Below are 24127 nucleotides of genomic sequence, written 5' to 3'. Positions count from 1 at the left end.
CTTTAATTTGGGTAGGTCATATACACATAGAAATTGAACCATTTCTTCTGAGTTTTCCGGCTTCTCGTGTTCTGGATTTCACTGGAATCTGTTATATAACACTCTTTTTTTTTTTAAAGTTTATTTATTTATTATTATATGTAAGTACACTGTAGCTGTCTTCAGACACCCCATAAGAGGGCATCAGATTATTACAGATGGTTGTGAGCCACCATGTGGTTGCTGGGAATTGAACTCAGGACCTCCAGAAGAGCAGTCAGTGCTCTTAACCACTGAGCCATCTCTCCAGCCCCTATAACACTCTTTTATTCTAATTTTGTCCTCACATTTTTTTTCTTTGTCACATTGGCTAAGGATTTGTCAGTGGTTTTGGAAGAACCAAGTCTTTGTTTAGTTAATTTTATGCATTGTTCATTTCGTCCTTATTTTATTAATTTCTTCCCTAATCTTTATAATGTCTTCCCGTCTCTTGGGTTCGGGATTGGCTTAGTGTTGGTTTCCTAGAGCCATGAGCTGCATAATTAGGTTGTTTATTTAAGATCTCTCAGGAGTTTTTTCTATTTTTTTTTTTAAATATGAGAATTTATAGCTATAAACTTTGCTCTTAGGACTGTCTTGACTGTTCCCCAAAGGTTCTGGAAGGTCTCATTTTTACTTAACTATAGGAATTTAAAAATTTCTTCTCTGGTCACTGCTAATTCAAAAATGTATTGTTCACTTTACACGTATTTTTCTAGTATTTACGGTTCTTCTTGTTGCCTTCTACCTCTGATATAAAGAATTGATTCTGCTGGGTGGTAGTACGGATGCCTTTTATCCGAGCAGTCTAGGCAGAGGCAGGTAGATCTCTGTGAGTGTAATGCCAGTCTGGTCTACATAGTGAATTCTAGGACAACGAGGCCTACACAGTAAAACTGTCTCTAAATAAATAAATAAGAAAATCTAATCAAGCAAAGAATTATTTCTTTTAATATTTGTTAAGTATTAATTTGTAGCCTATGATCTGATCAGTTTCGGAGACAGTTGCTTATGTCACTGAGAAGAGTGCATAATCCCCATCTGTCAGGTGGACTATTCTGTATCCATTTGGCTAATGGTATATTGCAGCTCTGAGGTTTCTTTAGTTATTTTTAGTCTGAAAGACCTATTTAAATGTAAGAGTTGAGTATTGAAGTCCTCCACTATTACTGCATCAGGACCTATATATTTTATGCCTTCTATGTTAGTTTTATGAAATTTGGGGACCTAATATTTAGTATATAAGCATTAATAAATGTTATATTTTGGGGGGCGGGTTTCTCTCCATAGCACTGACTGTCCTGGAACTCACTCCATAGACCAAGCTGGCCTGGAACTCAGAGATCTGCTTGCCCCCTGCTTCCCAGTGCTGGGATACAGGCATGTGCCACCACACCCAGCTTGTTATATCTACTTGATGGATTGTTCTTTTATTGATATAGAATAATCTATTGATAGTAGCCCTCTTTATCTCTCTAATTACTTTTTGTTTGAAGTCTACCTTATCAGATATGGTAACTGCTGCCTCAAATAGAGGATATTTAATCTGGACATGAATTTTTAACAGGAGATCCTATCTAATTTCGGTGTTCCTTAACATTCAGATTACTCATGATAAAGAAAAGGCAGAGCGGAAGAGAAAGGCTGAAGCTGCTAGGCTCCATCGCCAGAAGATCATGGCCCAGATGTCTGCCTTACAGAAAAACTTCATTGAAACTCACAAACTCATGTATGACAATACGTCAGAAGTTGCAGGGAAAGAAGACTCCATTATGGAGGAAGACAGGTAATACAGAAGATTAATAGTTCCTTTTTTTTTTTTTTTTTTTAAGGAAAAAACCCAAGCATTCTTCAGAAATCATTGAGATCGGATCGGAACAGCAAAAATAAAACTAACCCATCATTTTCTGTGGGTTGGTATTTTGTTCCTCAGAAAAATGAACTACCATTATTACAAACTGGAGATAAATTGATCACCTAATAGAGGTGATTTATACTAGTTTTTCTTTTGTTTGCTTGCTTGAGACAGGGCCATCCTATCTAGTCCATGATGGTCTTGAACTTGTAACAATTCTGCCTTAGCCTCCCAAGTGCTGAAATGACAGGGATAACTCACCACACCAATGTTTTTCTTTTCTTTTATACTTAATTCTTTAAAACATTTCTTCTTTCAAGGTGGGCAGTGGTGGCGCATGCCTTTAATCCCAGCACTTGGGAGGCAGAGGCAGGCGGATTTGAGTTTGAGGCCAGCCTGGTCTACAGAGTGAGTTCCAGGACAGTCAGGGCTACACAGAGAAACCCTGACCCGAAAAACAAACAAACAAACAAAAAAACATTTCTTTGAGATTTATTTCTTTTTATTTTATATGTATGTACGTTTTACGTGTGTATATGTTTACGTACCACATACATACTTGATGCTTACCGAAGCAAGAGAGAGCACCAAATCTCCTGGAACTGGAGTCGCAGATGGAATCGAACTCAGGTCCTCGAGAAGAGCAGTCAGTGGTTTAACCCCTGAGCCATCTCTCCAGTCTCGTACATTTAGTCTCATTGTATAGCCTTGGTTGTCCTGGAACTCACTGTGTATACAGACTGACTCACGGAGATCAGCCTGCTTCTGCCTCCCGAGTGTGTGATCAAGAGTGTGCACCATCACTCCTGGCTAAGTTAAAACTTTAGCGGGTAGTCCACATTGCATTTCTGGGTGACTCTGTCATTCTCTACTCCTTGTAGTGTATGAACATGTTTCATTCTCACGAGATCAAAATGTATAGGTTAGGAGTGAAGGGCAGTGGATAAGTGCTTGCTCGCACACATGAGACACTAGGTTCAATTCCTAGCGCCATAAACGAAAATGTAAACATTTTCTGGTTGCTTGTTAGTGCAAGGATCAACTCATATAAAGTTGTTTACTGACTTTTACATTTTGTCTTTTGAAAAATGTATGTTATTATTTTTTGCATATATATTTATTAATAAAGACAGATTTCTCAGTATCTTAAATTTTAATTTTTTTTATCTTAATGCTATTTAAACTATTTTAACTACAGTTGTATTACTGTATTTTCACTTTGAAAATCAAATGGTAGAGATAAAGCTAAAGTTCCTTTGGACACTTCACCAAGTCCTATGTCCTTTTCTGCCTCCTGTGGTTATAAGTTTTATGTGTATAGCTCTGAATTCAAGAGGTTAAAGAAGGGTTGAAAGTTGGAGGCTAGTCTGAGCTGCAGTGACTTGAAGCCTAGCCTAAGCTGCACATAAGTGAGACTTTGTCTAAAAAACCAGAAGGTTTTATGTATGTATATATCAGAATTTTTATTATACTATTTATTACATGCAAACACATGTAATCACCAAATTATGTGATATTGTTATTCAGCCTTTTGTTTGCATAAGTGATATATACTTATTGTATCTCCAATGTCACAGCTAAGAAGTACCCTTTGAAAACTGTATAATGTTCTATATCATGTTAACACATTTACACTGATGAGCATTTGAGTTATTTATATTTCATTGAACCATACTTCAGGGAACTTTTTGTATAGTATTGCAGAATGGTGCAGCATATGACCTCTGAGGCTAGGTCCCTTGGGTTAGTTAAATCTTGGTCCTATTATGTATGAATGATGAATTCCTAGATCTATCTCTTAGTATCTCTAGGTCTCAGTTTCTCCCTCTGGAAAAAATGGAGGTAATTATATCTACCTCATGTTTATTGTAAGGATTAAATGAGAAAAAAAACCCCACAAAATCTGTGAAGCTGTGCCTAGTATCACAATCAAACCATTATAAATACTTGCTTTTATTTGTATTTTATTATCAGTTATATTGTAGATTATAAGTATTGCTATAGCATTAAAGTTTATTAAGGTTTAAGGTTTTGTAGTTTTAATACCTGTTAAGCTAGAAACTGAAGACTAACTGCCTAATGAAAGGGATGGATAAACGTGTACAGTAGCAGGAGTAGCAGTGGCCGCTATTTCAAATAAGTGTGAATGAGTAAGACAGTATCCAAGTGAATGAGTCTGTGTTTATAGCATGCCGTTCTTTGTACAAAACGTATATTATAAATAGAAAACAAATAAGCAAGATTACTAGTGGTTACATTGCAGAATACAATGCTTTTTATTTTCTTAATACTTTTCTATATTTTACAAAATTTCTTTGATATGTGAGCTACATATTTATCATTCAGAAAAAGAGAAATAGCCCTAATTTTGTTGATACAGTAAATTAAGTAGAATCACAACATATATCATATTCTATCTTTGTGCACTTAGAACAAACTGAATTTTCTAGTTATAAAATTAACTGCTTAAAGCCAGAAAGTTCAGGGTAGATTTTAAAGGTAATATTGCTAAATATGATTTTTATTTATATTTGCTTACTTAAAATCTATCAAAATGTAAAGACAGTGACCAAAACCTATGTTCTCATTTCTGTTGTTTCTTGTGATAGCACCTCAGCAGTCAGTGAGTACTCTAGAATTGCTCTGGGTCCTAAACGGGGCCCTGCTGTCACAGAAAAGGAGGTGCTGACATGCATCCTCTGCCAAGAAGAACAAGAGGTAAAACTAGAAAACAACGCCATGGTATTGTCAGCCTGTGTGCAGAAATCTACCGCCTTAACCCAGCACAGGGGGAAGCCTGTGGACCCCTTGGGGGGTATGTATTGCTCAAGTAATCTTTCAGCCATTTCTTCTTCTGCCTATGTAATTAGAATAAAAATAAACTCTGAAAGAGACTTAGCAGTGAGATTGTATGTAAGTCCTGTTTGGTTAAATAATACATCTATATGTGAAATAGATTAGGTTCTTACATGTCACATCAGCTACTTAACCGTTTTTGTCCTTGTTTTGATTTTTGTTAGTCCTCGGTAATGTTGCTCAATCTGTCTCCTTTTGGCTTTATTTTATCTTGCAAACCATTTGAAAGTCGATTGCAGGCCTCATAACACTTCATCCCTGGGTATTTCTGAATGCATTTCCCAAAACTGAGGGCAGTCTATTGTATACTTATCATATCATTATCATATTTAAGGAAGCTAATAATTCAAGAATATCATATATACACAATTTTTATTTCTGTAGCTGTTCTCAAAATATCTCCAGTAGGAAGGCATATTTTTTAAATAAAGATCTAGACATGTCTCACATTGCTTTGATAAAGTTTCTTTTAAATGGGCATGGTGGCTCATGCCTGTAATCCCAGCACATGGAGTTAGGAAGATTGCCGTGAGGTGGAGGTTAGCCTGGCCTACATAGTGAGTTCAAGACCAGCCTAAACTACACAGTAAGACAATGTCTTACAAATAAAGCAAAAAAAAGTTTATTTTAGTATTTTTAATGTAATCTCTTGCCCCTTTTTTCAAGATAATAACCAGTTTGATGAATTCAGACTAATAATTTTATTCAGTGTCTCACATTGTGAACTTATCCATTTGCCTTATGATTAGATTTATATTAAGCATTTACTTCATCGAGCATTAATTACATAACGCGTTATACTTATCCAACGTTAGCTGCTTTGTATTTTAAATTCCATGGAAGTGATGGTGGTGTAAACGTACATTTATTAGTGTCTGACGCGTCCCGGCCACTGACTCAATGCTGCGTGTATCAGTGTCTGACGCGTCCCGGCCACCGACTCAATGCTGCGTGTATTTGCATGCTCAGAGCTCAAACAGCCTTGAGCGTTAGATGTCATCGTGCGAATGACGGCACTGAGCACGCAGGTGGCAACCGACCTCAGGCCTGAGTGACGCAGTAATATATCATAATTTAAAGTTCATGCTCTGTGGTTTGTTTTCCACCCCACCTCACCCCCCTTAAAATTGTCATTTATGGTGACTAGAGGGATGGCTCAGCAGTTAGGAGCACTTGGTGCTCTTGCAGAGGACCTAGCTTCTGTATGGCGGGTCACAACCCTCCACAACTCTAGTTCCAGAGGATCCAGTGCCGTCTTCTGGCCTCCTGGTGTGTGTGGCACCCGTACACACAGACATAGAGGCAGACAAACACTCATACAAAAAATAAATCTTCTTTATAAATTGTCATGTATTCAAATTATTCTTTAAATTTACAAAGGCAAATTTGTTCTTGAAAAATAGAAAAGCATTTCAATGGTCAATATAATACAGCTTGAACCTACTGTTCAGAATTACAGTATAAATGAATATAGAGTTGTTAATCCATAAAAATTTCAGGATCTAACCTGATATTTTTGCTTCTTTCCTCCTTTTTTCTTATTATTATTACGAATATATATCCTGCTGCCATATTGTTATACTTGGATATTCCCAAGAAATAAAATTTTAGCATTTTAGACCTGAAAACTCTTTCTCCACTCCTCTCCGCTAACACTTTAGAAAACATAAGTACGTACCTCTTATTTGTGTCTTTCTGAACCAGAAACGCTGGACCCTCTTTTCATGGACCCAGACTTGGCCCATGGAACTTACACAGGAAGCTGTGGTCATGTCATGCATGCAGTGTGCTGGCAGAAGTAAGTTGTCCCTCTGAATGTTCTTGAAAGAGACTAGGAATATTGGCGTTTACTACACACCACAAAAGGCATGTTTTCTCATGTCTTCTTTCTGTTTTTCTTGTGGAATAATTAAGCCAGTTTTAATTACTAATTCTGTTTTCATGCTACTAATTATATTTCTATTTATTATAAGCCTTTGAAATTGATGTATCAAGTTCCCAGCTAGATATTTTGAGGGTTAGCGTGTAGCGTGATAATATAACATGTACTTAGCATGCACAGTGCGCTGCCATAGCTTACTCCCAAGCACTGGAAATGCACTTGCTTCCAGAAAACTAAATAGTATTAACACTGCTTGTCCTAGGCATGTGAGAGAAGCAGTAGTCTTCATTTAAAAGACAAAAATTAAAAACATAAAATATGTAGTAAAAAGTATCTTTGTTGCCAGTTGTGGTGGTGCATGCCTGTAATCCTGCACTAGGAAGGCAGAAGCAGTGGACCTATGAGTTCCAAGGCCGGGTCTACAGAGCCAGACTCAGGACAACCAGGGAACACAGAGAAGTCCTGTATTGAAAAAAGAAAAAGAAACCAAAAATATCGTTGCAATATGACATATTCTGGTTTTATCTTGAGAAAAAATGAAAAATTTAAGCATTAACTTCTGATAAATTTTTTGTATGGTTTACTCATTTGCTACCAGATTAGAAACATAATTGTCTATTGAAAACCCTCAGTGGTTTGTATGTTCATTGAGCGTTTCCAAGAATGTCCACTTGCTGTTGAGGCAGGGGACAAGTTAGAGGATTCAATAAAGTCATTCCGATTTGTATCTGCCGTAATGTATTTCCCAGTTTGTTTACACCCCAAGTGGGCATCTATGATTATAACACATATTTTTGTGTTAAGTTCTAAAGATACTAAATCCAAAATTGTATAACTTTTTACTGAAAATAGATCAAAGCCACGTGAGTTGTTCTAAGCCCCCCGCCCTCCATTTGAATTTCGCAGGTACTTTGAAGCTGTACAGCTGAGCTCTCAGCAGCGCATACACGTTGACCTGTTTGACCTGGAGAGCGGCGAGTACCTGTGCCCCCTCTGCAAGTCTCTCTGCAACACTGTCATCCCCATCATTCCTCTGCAGCCACAGAAGATCAACAGGTGCGCTCAGCCTTTGTTCAGGCTGTCCTCAAAACTTTCACTTGCCTTGTCCCTCCTTACAGAGATTAGAGACCAATACCATTCTCATTCTGAAGCCTGCATCGTGCTTTCAAATGAGATGAAAGCCCAGTTTTTGGTGTTGAAGAGAACTAGGATTTTCATTTACTTAAAGCAGTGTGTTGTGCTCTTTCTACCCACCATTAAAGCAGCAGAACACCAAAGTTGCAAATCCTATTGGAGATCTGTACAAAAGGTTAATGTTAAAAATAAATAATTATATTTATCGTATCTTTGAATAATTTGTGAGCATTTAAATTTTAAAATATTTTATGTTCTGACAGTCTGTTGTTGCAGTTTAACAGACATTCACTGGCTTTAATAAGTAGAACATTCATTATCTATTTCCACATTCTTACTGTTCTACTTGATGATAACAAAATTGTCATCTTAGCCAGGTATGGTGGTGCACACCCTGCACTTAGGAGACTCAGGCAGGAATATCTCTGAGTTTGAGGCCAGCCTAATCTATATAGCAAGTTACAGGCTAATAAAGGCTACATAGTGAGACCCTGTATCAAATTTTAAAAAAGTTATTCTTTAATTTTTTTTAAATCAGCAATTTGTAATGATAATTCCAGCAATGGAAATGATTTTAGTAATTTGAAGAAATACCTTTGGCTGGAGATGTTATCACTCGGTGGTAGGGCGCTTCCCTAGATGTGCAAGACACAGCTCCACAGATCAGCAGCGTGCACTCACTGTGCCCCTCCCAACAAAAATGTGTGGAAGTCGAGTGTTTGGCAAACAGAGTTAATTAAGAAGCAGTCACTTTATCTCACTAGTCCTTGTCATTGGGACTTCTCTTATTTGTCATAGTTGGACATATAATGCCACCGTATACAAACAAGGGTGTGTCAAGAAGATTGGCCCTTGATTAGTTGAATAATCGATAAGCTTTAGACAGTGTACCGTGCATCGCCATGTCTTATTTAACTCTCACAGTTGTCTACTGAAGTTGGTACTTATTTCCATTTAAACATAAAGTGTTGGATAGCCACTGTGAGTGGTTTTTGGTTGTTCTGAGAGATTCGGGATTGGAACCCAGATCTCATGTCTAACTTCTGAGGGTGGGGAGAAGTGTCGGTTTATTTGGTTGGTTTTGGTTGTTTGAGACAAGCCTTAGTTTGTGACTCTCTTTCTGATGGCTGAAATTTCAGGCCCATACTGCCATGGCCAGCTTCTTATAATTCCTTGTTAGCTCACATAAGCTTTTTTTTTTTTTTTTTTTTTACAAAATGATTCCCCAAAATAAAGATATTTAAAAATCTTAATTGCTTTCTAAATAAGTAGCAACTGTCTTTACTAAGATTTGTTTTATTTTCAGTTACGTATATGTGTTGGGGGAGTGTGCATATGTGAATGACACTGTCTTTAACTCCCAGAAGAGGGTGCCATATTCCCTGGAGCTGGTGTTATAGGGAATTGTGAACTGTAGGTACCAAGAACACACTGAGGTCCTTCTGAAGAGCAGTGTATGCTCTTAACTGCACAGCCAACGCTCTAGTCCTCAAACTCACATTTTGATGTAAAACATTATACAATAAATTTATCAAAACTGGGGGATGAGATGCAGCTCAGTGGTTAAGAGCACCAGCTGATCTTCCAGAGGACCCAGGTTCAATTCCCACCCACATGGCACCCAGAGCACCCACATGGCACCCAGAGCACCCACATGGCAGCTCACAACTATCTGTATCTCCAGTTTCAGGAGATCTGACGCCCTCACAAAGACATACATGCAGTCAAAACACCAATGTACATAAAATAAAAAAGAAACAAATCTTTAAAAAATTATCAAAACTAAAACTGGTCCAGAGAGGTGCTTCAGCTGGTTAAAATGCTTACTGTGTAAGTAGAAGGACCTGAGTTTAGATCTCTAGAATTCATGTAAAAGCTAGTCTTTATAGCACTTAGTCTGTCACCCCCGTCCTCCTATGTGGAGATGGGAGGCTAAAATAGGAGAAAATCTGGAAGTTTTGGGGCCAACTAGTCTGGTGTATGTACCAGCAGACAACAAAGAAATCATCTCAAACAAGTTATTAGGAAAGAACCAATATTGAAGGTTTTGTCTTCTGATGTCTGCACATGTACTATGGTATGCACACACCTGTAGTTACACATATGTGCACTTCATATACATGGAAACTCTCTTTCTAAAACATGTTAGGGCTGGGCGGTGGTGGCACACACCTTTAATCCCAGCACTTGGGAGGCAGAGACAGGTGGATTTCTGGGTTCGAGGCCAGCGTGGTCTACAGAGTGAGTTCCAGGACAGCCAGGGCTACACAGAGAAGCCCTGTCTCGAAAAGCCAAAAAAAAAAATAAAAAATGAAAAAAATAAAACATGTTAGGTTTTTTTTTCTAAGTCATAATATACTTTCTCTTTTGAGAATCAAACATATTTCTTGGGTCAGATTGATGCTAGATATTCAAATTTGCACAGTTCATTTTATATTTTACTATAGGGCTGCCCTTTCAGGGGTTAAGAGAGAGAGCTCAGTGGTTAAGAGCACTGCCTGGGTCCTGAGTTCAGTTCCCAGCATCCATATGGTAGCTCACAACCAGCTACAACTATAGTTACAGAGTATCCTCTCCTAATGTGCAGATGTACATGAAAACAAAGCACCCACATACATACATATATACATACATACATACATACATACATAAATCTTTTTTTTGTTTGTTTTGTTTTTCAAGACAGGCTTTTGTGTGTGTGTGTGTGTGTGTGTGTGTGTGTGTGTGTGTGTGTGTAGCCCTAGCTGTCCTGGAACTCAGTCTGTAGACCAGGCTGGCCTTGAACTCATAGAATCCTTCTGCTTCTGCCTCCCAAATGCTGGGATTAAAGGCTTGCACCACCACTGCTTGGCTGCAATAAATCTTAAAGTAAGACTGCCCTTTCACTTAACTCTTACTCTATGGAGTGTACACTCCATGTAGGAGAGACTTGCAGGAACCTCATATGAGCTATTGAGCTATGAGAAATACCAGGGAAATACTAGAGGCTCACTAGTGCCTGACAGACAGACTTCAGACAGCTTGTTTCTGAGGCAATGACATTGAGTCTAGATCCGAGTGCAGGCTAAACAGTTGCTTTTCTCAAGTGTCAGTGAGGAAGATAGTTTTAGAACATTAAGAGCAAAGGTCCCAAGGTACAAACATAGTCACCATGTTCTAGCCATAGCAAGAAGGCAGTATGCCTGGATGGGGATAGCAAAGAGCCCAATCATAAGAGGCCAAGAGAAAAGGTTAGAATTGTTTAATATTATGTACAGTAAAGAACCACCAGTCTGATTTGAACAGATGGATATCAAAATCTGATTTATAGTTTTAGAAGATCCTGCTTATTATTATATGGTAAATTCATACTTAAAAGTCAAATAGAAGGGATAGAGAGATGGCTCAGCAGTTAAGAGAACTGACTACACTTCTAGAGGTTCTGAGTTCAATTCCCAGCAACGTGGTGGCTCACAACCATCTGTAATGGAGTCCGATGCCCTCTTCTGGTGTGTCTGAAGACAGCTACAGTATACTCATATACATTAAATAAATAAATAAATAAATAAATAAATATAGAACAGAAGCAGAAGGAACCCAGACACATTTAATCCCAATATTTATGAGGCAGAGGTCAAGTCTAGCCTGGTTTACAGAGTGAATGAGACCCAGAACAGCCAGGACTACAAAGAGATACTGTCTCAAAACCCTGAGCAATTAAAGAGAAAGGGGGAAAGAGCTATTAAAGGCTATTGTAGTTCACATGACATGGCAGGACTTCCAGGAGGATAGTAGCTAGAGGTAGGAAGAAGCAATCTGCTTGGGATATGTTAGAACCTGAAACCTACAGATTCAGTGTGGAGGAATAGGAATGCCAGTGATGTCACCTAGCAGTTGATGAGCAGCCATGGTGGCGTTTCCACTTACTGGTATTTGACTACTGCTCAGTCAAGGATGGACAGTTACGTCTTAGTCATTGTACCAACTACATTTTTAGTCACATTTTCATGACCTAGAATGTTACTAAAATGAAGAAATGATGTCTTAATTTTACTTTTTATTTATTTAATTTTTTTTGAGATGAGGTCTTACTATATATCTCTGGTTGGCCTGGAACTTACTATGTATTCCAGGCTGGCCTCACACCCATAGAAATCTGCCTGCCCTTGCTTTCTAAATGCTGGGATTAATGGTTGTGCCACCATGCTCAGCAGAATTGGATGATTTTTTTTTTTCAAGACAGGGCTTCTCTGTGTAGACCAGTCTGGTCTTGAACTCTGCCACTCAAGTGCTAGGCATAAAAAAAAAAAATCATCGCACAGCTCATGTTTTTAATATTTCCATTAATATTTAATATATCCAAGGAAAGACTCAAGTTTACCCCTGTAGATTGTCTTTGTACCAATTGAATTGATCATTTCTAAATGTCCCTTTTTTGTAGTGAGAATGCAGAAGCTCTTGCTCAACTTTTGACCTTGGCACGGTGGATACAGACTGTCCTTGCAAGAATATCAGGTTATAATATGAAGCATGCTAAAGGTTTGTGGGAATCTATTTGTATTGGACATTTGAAAATTGTTTCTAAATGTTTAAGTTTTTAAAAATTTAATTGTATGTTTATGAGTGTTTTGCTTACATGTATGTTAGTGGAACACTTCAAGAGTTTAGTGTCCTCATAGGCTCGAAGAGGACATTGGATCTCCGGATCTGAAATTTAAAAAGTTGTGAGCTAGGTCCTCTGGGAGAGCAGCCAGTACCCTAAACCACTGAACTATCTCTACAGCCCTCTAAATCTTTAATTTTTTTACCAAGTAATTATTATACTAAAATATGATTTGAAAGTACCAATTTTTTGAATATCGGGAAATAGAGATTTTGAGTCCAAGACTTTTTGGCTACCAGTTTACTCAGTTCAATCAGTTTTCATAATGAAAAACAGAATAGTATGTAATATTCTGTCTTAATATTAATAAAAATGTATTAAAGCTGTTACCTTATGTATATATTTTTTACAGGTGAGTGACAAATGTTGCCATGGAGATAGGATTAGAAAAATGAAATTAAAAATCACTTAAAATGTTTGGTGAAGAGGGGCTAGGGACATGATTCAGTGAGTGAGGTGTCCGCTGTGCATGCATGAGGATCTGATTTTGGGGCCCCAGCACTTAGATAAATGCTGGTGCTCGAGGAAAGGAATGGATAGATCCTAAGAGTCCGATGGCCAAGTCTGTGATCCTAGGTTTAGTGAGAGTCTGTAGAAGTAAGGTAGAAGGTGGTACAGGCAGGTGCTTTATGTGCTTCTCTGGCCTCCTTATGCATGTACATGGGCTCCCTAGCCTGTATACACACATACACACACACACACACACACACACACACACACACACACATACACACACTCTCTCTACTATGTGCATATACTATTTATTGAAGAAGTATCTTTATTAGGTTATAATCAATAAATGAAGGCAAAGTCTAATTCATATTGTTTGTCTTTGTCTGTTTGAGAAGGGTTCTTGCAATCTTGTCCAGGCTATGCTCCAGTTCCTGGTCTTAAGCAGTTCTCCTGTCTCATCCTCTCCCTGGCTGGGACTATACACAGGTGCAACCATATCCTGCTTTAAAAATTAGGTTGAGGACTTCTCTTGGTGGCAGGAGAGATCCAAGTCCTGCAATTTGTCTTCTGGAATGTACATGAACCACCTCCACATACCTGGTGTACATGCACGCGAACAGAAACACACTCACGTACATATACATGCACACTAAATTAAATACAAATGCAGGTTTTAAATTTTTTTAAAAAATGAAATAAGTTACCAATGAGGCAAAATATTCATTACCTATTAGAAGAGAAAGCAAAATGCAGACAGCAGCACTGTATGATGTCTTTAAAGAAAAACCCGTATGTGTGAGATTGATAGGAAAAAAGTGTTATCTAAGCAGAGAATTTTTTTTTTTACTATTTACTAACATTTCTGAAGGGATTATGTATGGTTTAACAGCCAGATAGTTGATTGTTAGGCTAAACTTAGTCATGATTTTTATCTCTTTTTTCATTTAATTTATAAGGAGAAGCTCCAGCAGTTCCTGTCTTGTTTAATCAAGGAATGGGGGATTCTACTTTTGAGTTTCATTCCATCCTGAGTTTTGGAGTTCAGTCTTCGTAAGTATTTAACGAGCTAGAAGAGTTTATGAAGTGGAGAGTCATGGCACACCCTTGGGAGGTAGAGGTGGGCGGAGCTCTGAGTTTGAGGTCAGCCTGGTCTGTATAGTGAGTTCCAGGCCAGGCAGGGCTACAAGTGAGACCCTGCCTCTAAAAAAAAGTTTGTAAAAATAAATATTGGAGCTAACCTTTTTTTTTTTCATTTGTAAAACTGTCTCTTTGTCCATTTTTTCTCCCTAAAGTTTTGTTTAGTAAAATTAGATGGTTTAAGATTCTTTTAGAAAAATGTTATTGGTGTGTGTATATGTGTATGTGTGTGTGTGTGTGTGTGTGTGTGTGTGTGTGTGTGTATGTGTGTGTGTGTATGTGTGTGTGTGTGTGTGTGTGTGTTTCGGAGGGCAGGGGTCATGTTTCATGGCACTGTGATAGAAGCTGGAGGACAACGCTCTGGGGAACAAACGCAGACTGTTAGGCTTCACAGCAGACATGCTTCTCCTCTGAGCCACCTGCAGTGACTAGGAGAGGCCGCCCCCTGCCTCTCCAGAATCAGTTTTGACAAAACAAACAACAACCAAAGCTACAAGAGGATCAGATGTAAAGGCTTCACTTAATGTTGCATTTTGTTTGCCTGTGACTTTCTGAAAAAACTTTATGTCACTTTACTCTCAGTTTGTATTTCATGTACAATTGAGAGTGCCCTAATCTTCCTCAAAGTTATAAAAGATACTTTGAAAAATATATAATGTCCCAGGAGAAGTATTATTATTTTGCGCACATGACTACCTCATACCTTTTCTACTTACAATCCTTTATCATATTACTTGTCTTTTTTGTTTTTTTAACCCTTCTCTTCTCCTGCTCGCTCCAGTCCTGCCCGCTTGCCCTGGCCCAAAGGTTCTTATTTATTTATTATATGTAAGTTCACTGTAGCTGTCTTCAGACACCTCATAAGAGGGCATGAGATCTCATTACAGATGGTTGTGAGCCACCATGTGGTTGCTGGGATTTGAACTCAGGACCTCTGGAAATGCAGTCATTGCTCTTAACCACTGAGCCATCTCTCCAGCCCCTCATATTACCTGTCTTATTGCTACTCAAATACTTGTTAAAAGTGAAACCAGAAACTGTCACTCTAAGTGCTTGTTGGGGTTACCTGTCATGCATATACACAGCATGAATGTATACACACAACCACACACACACACACACACACACATATGCACACACATATCAATGCAGAAATACTTTGATACCTTTTCAGAATACCAGAACATGTAGATGAGGTCTTCTTCCTCAGAACTTTGTGTTTCTTTTCAGTCTGTCCTTAGTTTGGGCCTGGACCCTTCCAGCTGTGCTCATTACTGCGTCTTCAGCTGTACAGTTATATGGACCAGTGCCATTTTGTAAGAGGTTGTGTTTTCTACCTTTAGGAGGTACAGGTTGGCTTTCCCTATTTTTTTAATGACTAAATCTATAATCCCTAGTTTGACAAGTTTGATACTTTACTTATTTTGATGTTTAATTTGATAGCCGACTAGATTGGATTAAGAATAGTACCTTAATGAGACACACTTGCATCTGTCTGTCTTTCTGTCTGTGGGCTTTTTTTTTTTTTTTTTAAGATTTATCTTTTAGCCAGGCAGTGGTGGTGCACGCCTTTAGTCCCAGCACTTGGGAGGCAGAGGCAGGCGGATTTCTGAGTTCGAGGCCAGCCTGGTCTACAGAGTGAGCTCCAGGACAGCCAGGGCTACACAGAGAAACCCTTTTTTTAAAAAACCAAAAAAAAAAAAAAAGATTTATCTTTTATTTTATATGTATGAATGTTTTGTCTTCATTTTTGACTGTGTATCACTTGTGTGCCTAGTGCCTGTGGAGGCCAGAAGAGAGGGCATTAGGTCCCCTAGAACTGGAGTTGCAGAGGGTTGTTAGCCTCCATGTGAGTGCTAGAATTCAATTGATGCCCTAGTAGAGCATCCAGTACTCTTAACCTCTGAGCCATCTTTCCCACCCCAGTGCAGGCTTTTCTTGAGAGGATTACTTGAGGGAGGGAGTCCACATGGAATGTGGATATTAGCAAGCATCCCATGGCTGGGTGACTGGACTGCAGAACAAGGGGGAAAGGAGTCCACCTACACGTGAACAGGCAGCTTCACACTCCTGCTGTCTCAGCCGTGACTTGCTTCCTCTAACATGCCTCCCCTCCATGATGAACTCTATCTCGACATCATGAGCCTAAACCCTTCCTTCCTTAAGTTGCTTTTTGTCTAATACTTAGTTACAGCAGTAACGAAAGTAAGCAATGCACTTAATGTCAAAAAATTGATTCTGTTGCTTTCTGACCTCAGGAAGCAGCCCTTTTTTCCAAAATACTGGACAGATTTCTTCTTACTTTATTTTTAGGGTGAAATATTCAAATAGTATCAAGGAAATGGTCATTCTCTTCGCCACAACAATTTACAGAATAGGCCTGAAAGTGCCTCCTGATGAGCTGGACCCCCGAGTACCCATGATGACCTGGAGCACGTGTGCTTTCACCATCCAGGCAATTGGTAAAGCCTCTTTACAAAATAAAACCAAAGATGCTTTGGCAGTATCAATGAAACAGAATTCACATGGGTTGAAGAGAACGTGTTTGCTCCACTGTTGATGACTCAGAAGAGTTTGCTGTATTTGAGGACTGGTACTACTTCGTGTGTATTGGTGTGACCTGAGAATTTTTAATATATCTTTTTCACCTACTGTAGTAGCCCCATGCAAATGGCTAGTATTTTGAAGGCTAGCATTAAGCCCTGTATTCAAACAGTAGCGGCACTCTTACAACACCAGGTCAAGAACAAATGCAAGTGAGAGGAATCAACTCATGACTTTACAGGAAAGTTATTTTATACTTTGAAAGAAAAAAGATAATAGAACTAGAGTCACAAACAAACAAAGTTTACTGGAAGAGGAAATATGAGGTGACCAGGAGAGAAAGAACTAGGTCTGAGTGGTAACCTGTCAGATGCCTTGTCATATTTTAAGTTTCCCAGGGAAATGCAAAGTGGGCAAGAAGCACTGAGATTTGTAAGTGGGCGTGTCGTTACATAGACGATAATGTGTCTCTTTCATGCCATCTTTATCCAAGTGAGTTTAGATTTCCCTTCAATACATTTTTTGTCACAGTTTTAATGAAATCTACATTTTCATTACTAAATCCCTTTCTAGAACAATACACTGTGTCATAATGTGGACTGAGTAGCATGTGCAGTTTCTTCTCAAAAACTTTCTTGCTTCAGTCTCAGGATAGATTTTAGGAGCCACTCACAGACCTGTTAGACTTGCAGCATGCGTACAGGACAATTCACTGGTGTGTATTTATTCAGACTGAGGCCAGCGTGGGCTCCATGGTGAAGAAGAAAACAAACCAAACCACAGCTAAAACAGTAAATTGTGTAATATTTTTGGATTTATTATGTTTTTCTTCTTTAAGAAAACCTGTTGGGAGATGAAGGAAAACCTCTATTTGGAGCACTTCAAAATAGGCAGGTATGCACATTCCTATAGATTTCGGTAGTTTCTGGGGTACTGTTTTAGAAAGGGGGTTCCGTAGCTTATTTATCACTGAAACATCTGTGCTCCCTCTTCTGTAAAGAGCAGCAGAAGTTGGTGTGGGGACTACGCTACAGTTTGAGTAAACATGATAGTTAGTGCTATGTGCTTTACGGAATTTTCTCAATTTCAGTAGTTAAGTATAATTCACACAAATTCCACGTGACTTGACTCCTTTCCTGCCCTCCCCTATATTGCTGTGCCTAAAACCAGAAACATCTATGTTTTCTCCTCACTGACGCTTCACCATCATATAACATTGAATATTAATGGATTCTGCTCTAGACAGGTAAGCATGATGAGTTAAAGACTAGACACTCAGGGCAGGGTAGATGGCTCAGTGGGTAAAGACACATGCCACGAAGCCTGATAAACTCAGTTTGATCCCCACAGAAAACAGTAGAAGAACAAATTGACCCATGTTGTCCCTGAGCTCTACGTTTGCTCCACCATATATACACTGTGTTCATTAGGTTTATATTGCTATGATAAAGCACCATGACCAAAAGCAGTTTGGAGAGGAAAGGGTTTATGTCAGCATAGAGTTGTACTCCATCAGGAAGGGAAGTCAGGGCAAGAGGTCAATGTAGAAACCTAGAAGCTGGAACTCTGCAGACTGGAGGAGCACTGCTTGCTGGCATGTGCCCCATGGCTTGTTCATTTTGCTTTCTTACACCCCTCAGGACCACCTGCTCAGGGGTGGAACCACCTACAGGTCTATCTAATTAGGGTATTTTCTCAATTTAGGTTTCCTCTTCCCAAATGACCCTAGCTGTGTCAAATTGACCAAAATAACCAGCACATGTGCATACAAGTGCACACACACACACACATACATACTTTTTTTTTTTAAAGGCAACCCTAAGGTCTGTGAAATGCTCAGTGGGTAAATGCACTTGCCACTAATCTTGATGATCTGAGTTCAATCTCTAGGACACATATGGAAGGAGAGAATCTACTTGTGCAAGGTATCATGTATACACATGCACAGAAAAAAATTTTTTTTCATAAAAAGAATATGTATCCCTGGTAACTAGTAAGTAGCCAAGAAGTACATTTAGCACTTGTCTAGCATATATGAAGCCCTTGATTAAATTCTCAGCACTAATAGTAATAATAACAATATTATTATAATAGTAATAGTTATTATTGCCTGTCTCTTTAGTCCTTCTTGCCCATATCCTCAAAGAATCATGAAATGTACCTAGTTAGCTATGTTTTTTGTTGTTTTGTTTTGTTTTTTTCAATGTGTGCTCAGTAGCACTGTAAAAACTAATGGGCACCTACAGAAGCTCCCTAGCCCACTGCCTCGTAGGCATTTCCCTCCTCGTTTCCTGACAGGTGCTACAAGAAACTCACAGTCCACAGTGTGTGTGTCCCTGTAGTTCCCATACTGCTGCTGGGAACAAGAAGGTGTATTCTAGTTGTTCCATGGCTTCTTACTATCATTTTAGAATTTCTAGAAATACAGTTTGCACAGGATTCAACAGCCCCATGTTTAAAAGGTCGAGTGTGGAGGCTCAGTGATTAAGAGCACCAACTGCTCTTCCAGAAGTACTGAGTTCAATTCCCAGCAACCACATGGTGGTTCACAGCCATCTGTAATGGGAACCTGGCGTCCTCTTTTGGTGTGTCTGTAGAGAGCGACAGTATACTTACATACATAAAATAAACAAATCTTTTTTTTTTTAAAAAAAAAAAAAAAGATTGAATCTAGAAAACAGAACAAAGCTGAGAACTGAAATGATCGTAACTAACATTTCTTTTTAATGGAAAATTCGAAAGTATAGTGAAATTATAAAGCATTTTTTATGTACTAAAAATATTGTAGCTGGGTGTGGTGGTGCTAGCCTTTAATGCCAGCATTTGGGAGAAGGATACAGAAAGATTCCTCAGTTTGAGGGCAGCCGGGAATACATAGATAGACTCTGTCTCAAAAAATAAAATATTGTGAGTATTTGATAAGTATATAATGCATTAATGCATAGTAGGCAGGACTGGTTACTTATCATCCTGACCTAACTCTGTCACCTATCATTTTATCTTACCTCTCTCACAATCTAGCATAATGGTCTGAAAGCATTAATGCAGTTTGCGGTTGCACAGAGAACTACCTGTCCTCAGGTCCTGATACAGAAACATCTGGTTCGGCTCCTGTCAGGTAGGGACTTCTTTTCATTATTATGTTAAGTATTTACCTGTGTTTTCTTCTACATTTATGGCAGTATATTTCAGCTAGGAGATGACATACTGTACTGATTATAAACACTCACTGATAAAGGCTAACTGCCCGCAGCAGACTTGCCCAAATAGGAAGATGCACAACTACCCCTTAATGATTGAAGTGTTATTTTAAAATGTATACTTTTGGCTGGGTCTGTGATAGCACAACCCTTTAATCCCAGCACCTGGGAGGCAGAGGCAGGCAGATCTTGGTGAGTGCGAGGCCAGCCTGGTCTGCAAAGTGAGTACTAGGACAGCCAATTCTACATAGAGAGACCCTGCCTCCAAAAGAAAAAAAAAAAAACTGGAGCTGGGCAGCACTCAGAAGGCAGAGGCAAGAAGATCTCTTGTGAGTTTGAGGCCAACCTGGTCTACAAAGCATATTCTAGGTCAACCAGGGCTGTTAAACAGAGATACACCAAATAAACAAACTGTCTTGATGCACCAAATAAACAAACTTGTTATATATTGTTGATAATATGTTCCCTTTGTTAGTATGTAGTGGCCCTGTCTGTGTCTTCTGTTTATTTACGGTCGGGTCTGCTCTATTTGACAAAAGAGCTGCCTATTTATAGCCTTCACAGTTACATTAGTCCCATCCTTTGGCTCAGTTTTTTTAGAGTCTTAGAAACCATAGATAATTGGACTTTGGTTTTATAAACTAGTCAGCTTACTTTTGCCTTTTAATTGACTAATGGAGACTTTTTCTACTTAAGGTTATTTTGAGAGAAACTTTTAATGACATTTTTAAGAAAATCATATACATACACACAAATACATACACATGAATGAATGAATGAATGAATGAATGAATGAATAATCAGCTGTCTTTGAGAAAGTTATCATCCTCACTGTAAGTGAGGAATAAGGCATATCCATGATTGTAAACAAGTAAGAGGCGAGAACTAGGGCTGTAACTCACTGTGCCTAGCATACACAAGGACAGGGTTTACTCACCAGCACCTCAGATGGGGCAAGAGGGCCATGAGCAATTGATAAAACGAAGACTAAGCATGCTAAAGTGAACTTGTCGCTCTCATGGAGTTTAGTTTTGTTTTTGAGACAGTGTCACTTTGTAGCTCTGGTTGGCCTGGAACTCAAACTTACTTTCATTTTCCTGTCATGGCTTGCCAAGGATTAAGGTTACCCGCTTGTGCTAACCACAACCCACTCTTCAAAGGAATTTTAAAATAAATATTTGTAATAACCAGGGGGGAATGTTTTAGAACTGCCTGTAGGAAAAATTTGATAATGAGAGGATATTCTAGTCACTGAAAGGATCAAATTTCAGAACAGGGATTAAAAATTATTTATATGTTTTAACTGTCCTGACAATAAAGCAGTTTGTAATCCTGGAAGGACAATAAGATAGATAAAGTATATAATGCTGCTGACTACATTATCTGAAGGGTTGCTGAAAAAAAATTTTTTTTTAATTTTTTGAGACAGGGTTTTTCTATGTAGCCCTGGCTGTCCTGGAACTCACTCTGTAGACCAGGCTGGCCTCAAACTCACAGAGATCCCCCTACCTCTGCCTCCCAAGTGCTGGGATTAAAGACATGCACTACCACTGCCCAGTGAAAAATTTTAACACAAAGAAATGAGACCTAGAAATTGCAAATGACTTGTCAAGGACACTGGCTTAGTCAGGGTTTCATTGCTGTGAAGAGACATCATAATCAAGGTAACTCTTAGAAAAGCAAACATTTAATCGGGGCTGGCTTACAGTTTCAGAGGTTCAGTCAGTTATCTCTTCTGCACCTTGAGCATAGGACCTCAAAGCCCACCCCCATAGAAGCTTACTTCTTAAAACAAGGCTACATCTACTCCAACAAGGCCACACCTCCTAATAGTGCCGACTTCCCGTGGGTCAAGCATATTGAAACCACTACAGACACTCAGCCTGTTAGTGGTAAAACCCTGTGATCATTTTAGTTTAAGATAGAGCATTAAAAAGAACACTTTATGGTTATTATATGCCACACCTAGTATAAATCCTTTAAAAGTCTATGTTAATAAACTCCTCAGCAACCTATAAATACTGTAGACTTAGAAAAGTCAAAATGCTTCCCTGTAACAAATAGCCAGTATGAGAACCTATTTCAGTCTTGTATCCAAAAATCATGATCTTAATATTTATGCTACTTACTCAGTTAGGAAATTAGTCTGAAAAAAAAAGAGAGAGAGAGAAAAAAAAGAAATTAGTCTGAGCAGAAATTTCTCTCCCTTAGTTTTAAAAGTGATAGCTGTGTTGAGGCTGGAGAGATGGCCCAGCGGTTAAGACTGCTCTGCTATCATGAAGAGTAGAGCTTACATACCAGTACCCAAGTAACAAGCCAAGCATGCCACAAGTACTATATCCCGAGCTTTGGGGATAGAGATGGGATAGGAGTGGAAACAAAAAAAAAAAAACACTGGGTTTTGCTGGTCCAGGTAAACCAAGAAAATGTTAGCCCTTGGTTGAAAGGGAAACTGTCTCAAAGGAATAGGCAGAGGTTGATAGAAGAAGAGATACTACATCCTTTTCTGGCCTCTGCCTTTGCAAAAAAGGTTAACATACCTACAGGCATGTGCATACACGCACACTTGCGTGTACATATACACTGAAATAAATAAAAAATGTTTAAAGCAATAGCTGTACTGGGTCTGGGTAGGTCTGGTGGTAGCTCAGTTAGTAGAATACTCACCAAGCAAATATAAGGACCTGACTTTGTTCTCCAACACCTACATAAAAACCAGGCATGGTGGTATGCAAATTTAATACCAGCACCAATAAGACAGAGACAAGTAGATTCAAGGTACTGGCTGGCCTGCAAGCCTAGCCTAATTAGTGAGCCATAGGATCGGATGAGACATCCTATTTCAGAAAAACAAGGTAGACAGCACCTTAGGACACCTAAGGTTGGCCTCTGGTCTCCCTATCACCTCTGCACACACCTATACACGTATATAAAAGGTTTTTTTTTTTTTTTGCTTTTATAGATACAAAACTATTTCTAGCCAGGCACGATGGCTCATACCTGTAGTTCTAGCACTTATGAGGTTGAAGTAGGAACATTTTTAGTTCCCAGACCAGCCTGGGCTGCATAGCAAGGCCAACTCAACAAACACAAAAAGAAATGAAAATCCTGTTGTCTTAACTTCTTGATCTCATTTCCTTGCCAGTCTTTTTCGTTCCTAGTTTTTAATTAAAGATTGATCAAATTAAAAAGATAATACTTTGTAGTATTTGTCAATTAAACCAATTTAATGGTATCCTCAGAGGCACCAAAATGTGCCACTGTCACACAAAGAAAGGAAATTCAGCACTTCTCCTTGGATTAATTTAACCAAAATTGAGCTCAAGTATGAATTCTCCACTTCTCTCCCTGTGTCCTCCATTTGCTTGTAGCTTATGTTTTCAGACTTGTCTGTCTATGTCTACCTAATGTCTGTCTCTTTTACTCTGGTCTTGTCCCTAATAACACAGAAAACATGGTGTGGAGAATGAATAAGGGATTCTTTAATCTTGTAATACTGAGGTTTATAAGAGATGTTTACCTCCACATGATTCCACATGACCCCAGAGCACCTGGTACTGCAAACATACTGTTATCAAGCAATGTCAGTATGCTGTTTCCAACATTTATGGTGGATATTTGTAGCATAAGGTCACTTTCAACTTGTTTGCTGTTTTAATGACTACCATAACACATATTTTAGACAATTGTATTGCTGTCTGGGTCAGGGGCGTGGAAGTTATATAATGCATTAGCTTTGGTTGTAAAAGCTGAATACAGAAGAAATCCAAGGCCAGTAAGGTTGGTTGTTAACATTGTTCTCTTAAAGGCAGACTAAATAAATAGGCAGGATATTAAGCCAAGACCTAAAAGTCTATTATTAAGTCTATTATTAAGTATATTATTAAGTTGGTTGTTAAGTTCAGTTAAAGTTTCAGTTTCTTTGAGTGTAAGACAAATTTTCATAAAAAAAAATGTATCACATTCAATCTGTCTATACTTCCTCCAAATATAATCCATATAATCTAATTCTGTATAGGAAGGTTTTATTTTTTTTCTTAAATGGATTTTGTTTCCTTTTCCTTAATTAATTAATTTATTTATACTCATATGTGGATTGGTAGTTTGCCTAAATGTGTGTCTGTATGAGGGTGTCAGATCCCCTGGAACTGAAATTAGACATTTGTAAGCTGACATGTGGGTGCTGGGGATTGAACCCAGGTTCTCTGGAAAACCAGCCATTGCTCTTAACCACTAAGCAGTACTTAGGAAGGTTTTCTGTGTCCTCCTTTCCATTGCAAGGTCTCCCTGCTCGCCATCCTGAATCTGTTCACATACCATATGTTACAGAACATTTAGAAATGTTGGTGGAAAAATGATAGAGGAAATTTCTTTATAAAAGCCATTCTTCTGGGGCAGGAGCTGGA

The 24127-nt window shown here is 38.6% G+C and overlaps 1 protein-coding gene across 1 annotated transcript in view; it reads left to right on the top strand.

Annotated features, from left to right (window-relative positions):
• Ubr1 (ubiquitin protein ligase E3 component n-recognin 1) overlaps positions 1-24127 on the top strand; it is a 112025-nt gene that overhangs the window by 67391 nt on the left and 20507 nt on the right. Inside the window, exons 29-37 of the mRNA XM_028766833.1 lie at positions 1623-1804; positions 4483-4688; positions 6434-6527; positions 7518-7667; positions 12166-12263; positions 13797-13890; positions 16291-16439; positions 17360-17415; positions 19543-19639. Coding sequence (XP_028622666.1) covers positions 1623-1804; positions 4483-4688; positions 6434-6527; positions 7518-7667; positions 12166-12263; positions 13797-13890; positions 16291-16439; positions 17360-17415; positions 19543-19639 — 1126 coding nt within the window. The remainder of the gene's footprint in view (positions 1-1622; positions 1805-4482; positions 4689-6433; positions 6528-7517; positions 7668-12165; positions 12264-13796; positions 13891-16290; positions 16440-17359; positions 17416-19542; positions 19640-24127) is intronic.

Source organism: Grammomys surdaster, unplaced genomic scaffold, assembly GCF_004785775.1.
Source record: "Grammomys surdaster isolate TR1022 unplaced genomic scaffold, NIH_TR_1.0 170, whole genome shotgun sequence".
NCBI lineage: Eukaryota > Metazoa > Chordata > Mammalia > Rodentia > Muridae > Grammomys > Grammomys surdaster.
This window is presented reverse-complemented; position numbering and strand designations above follow the sequence as displayed.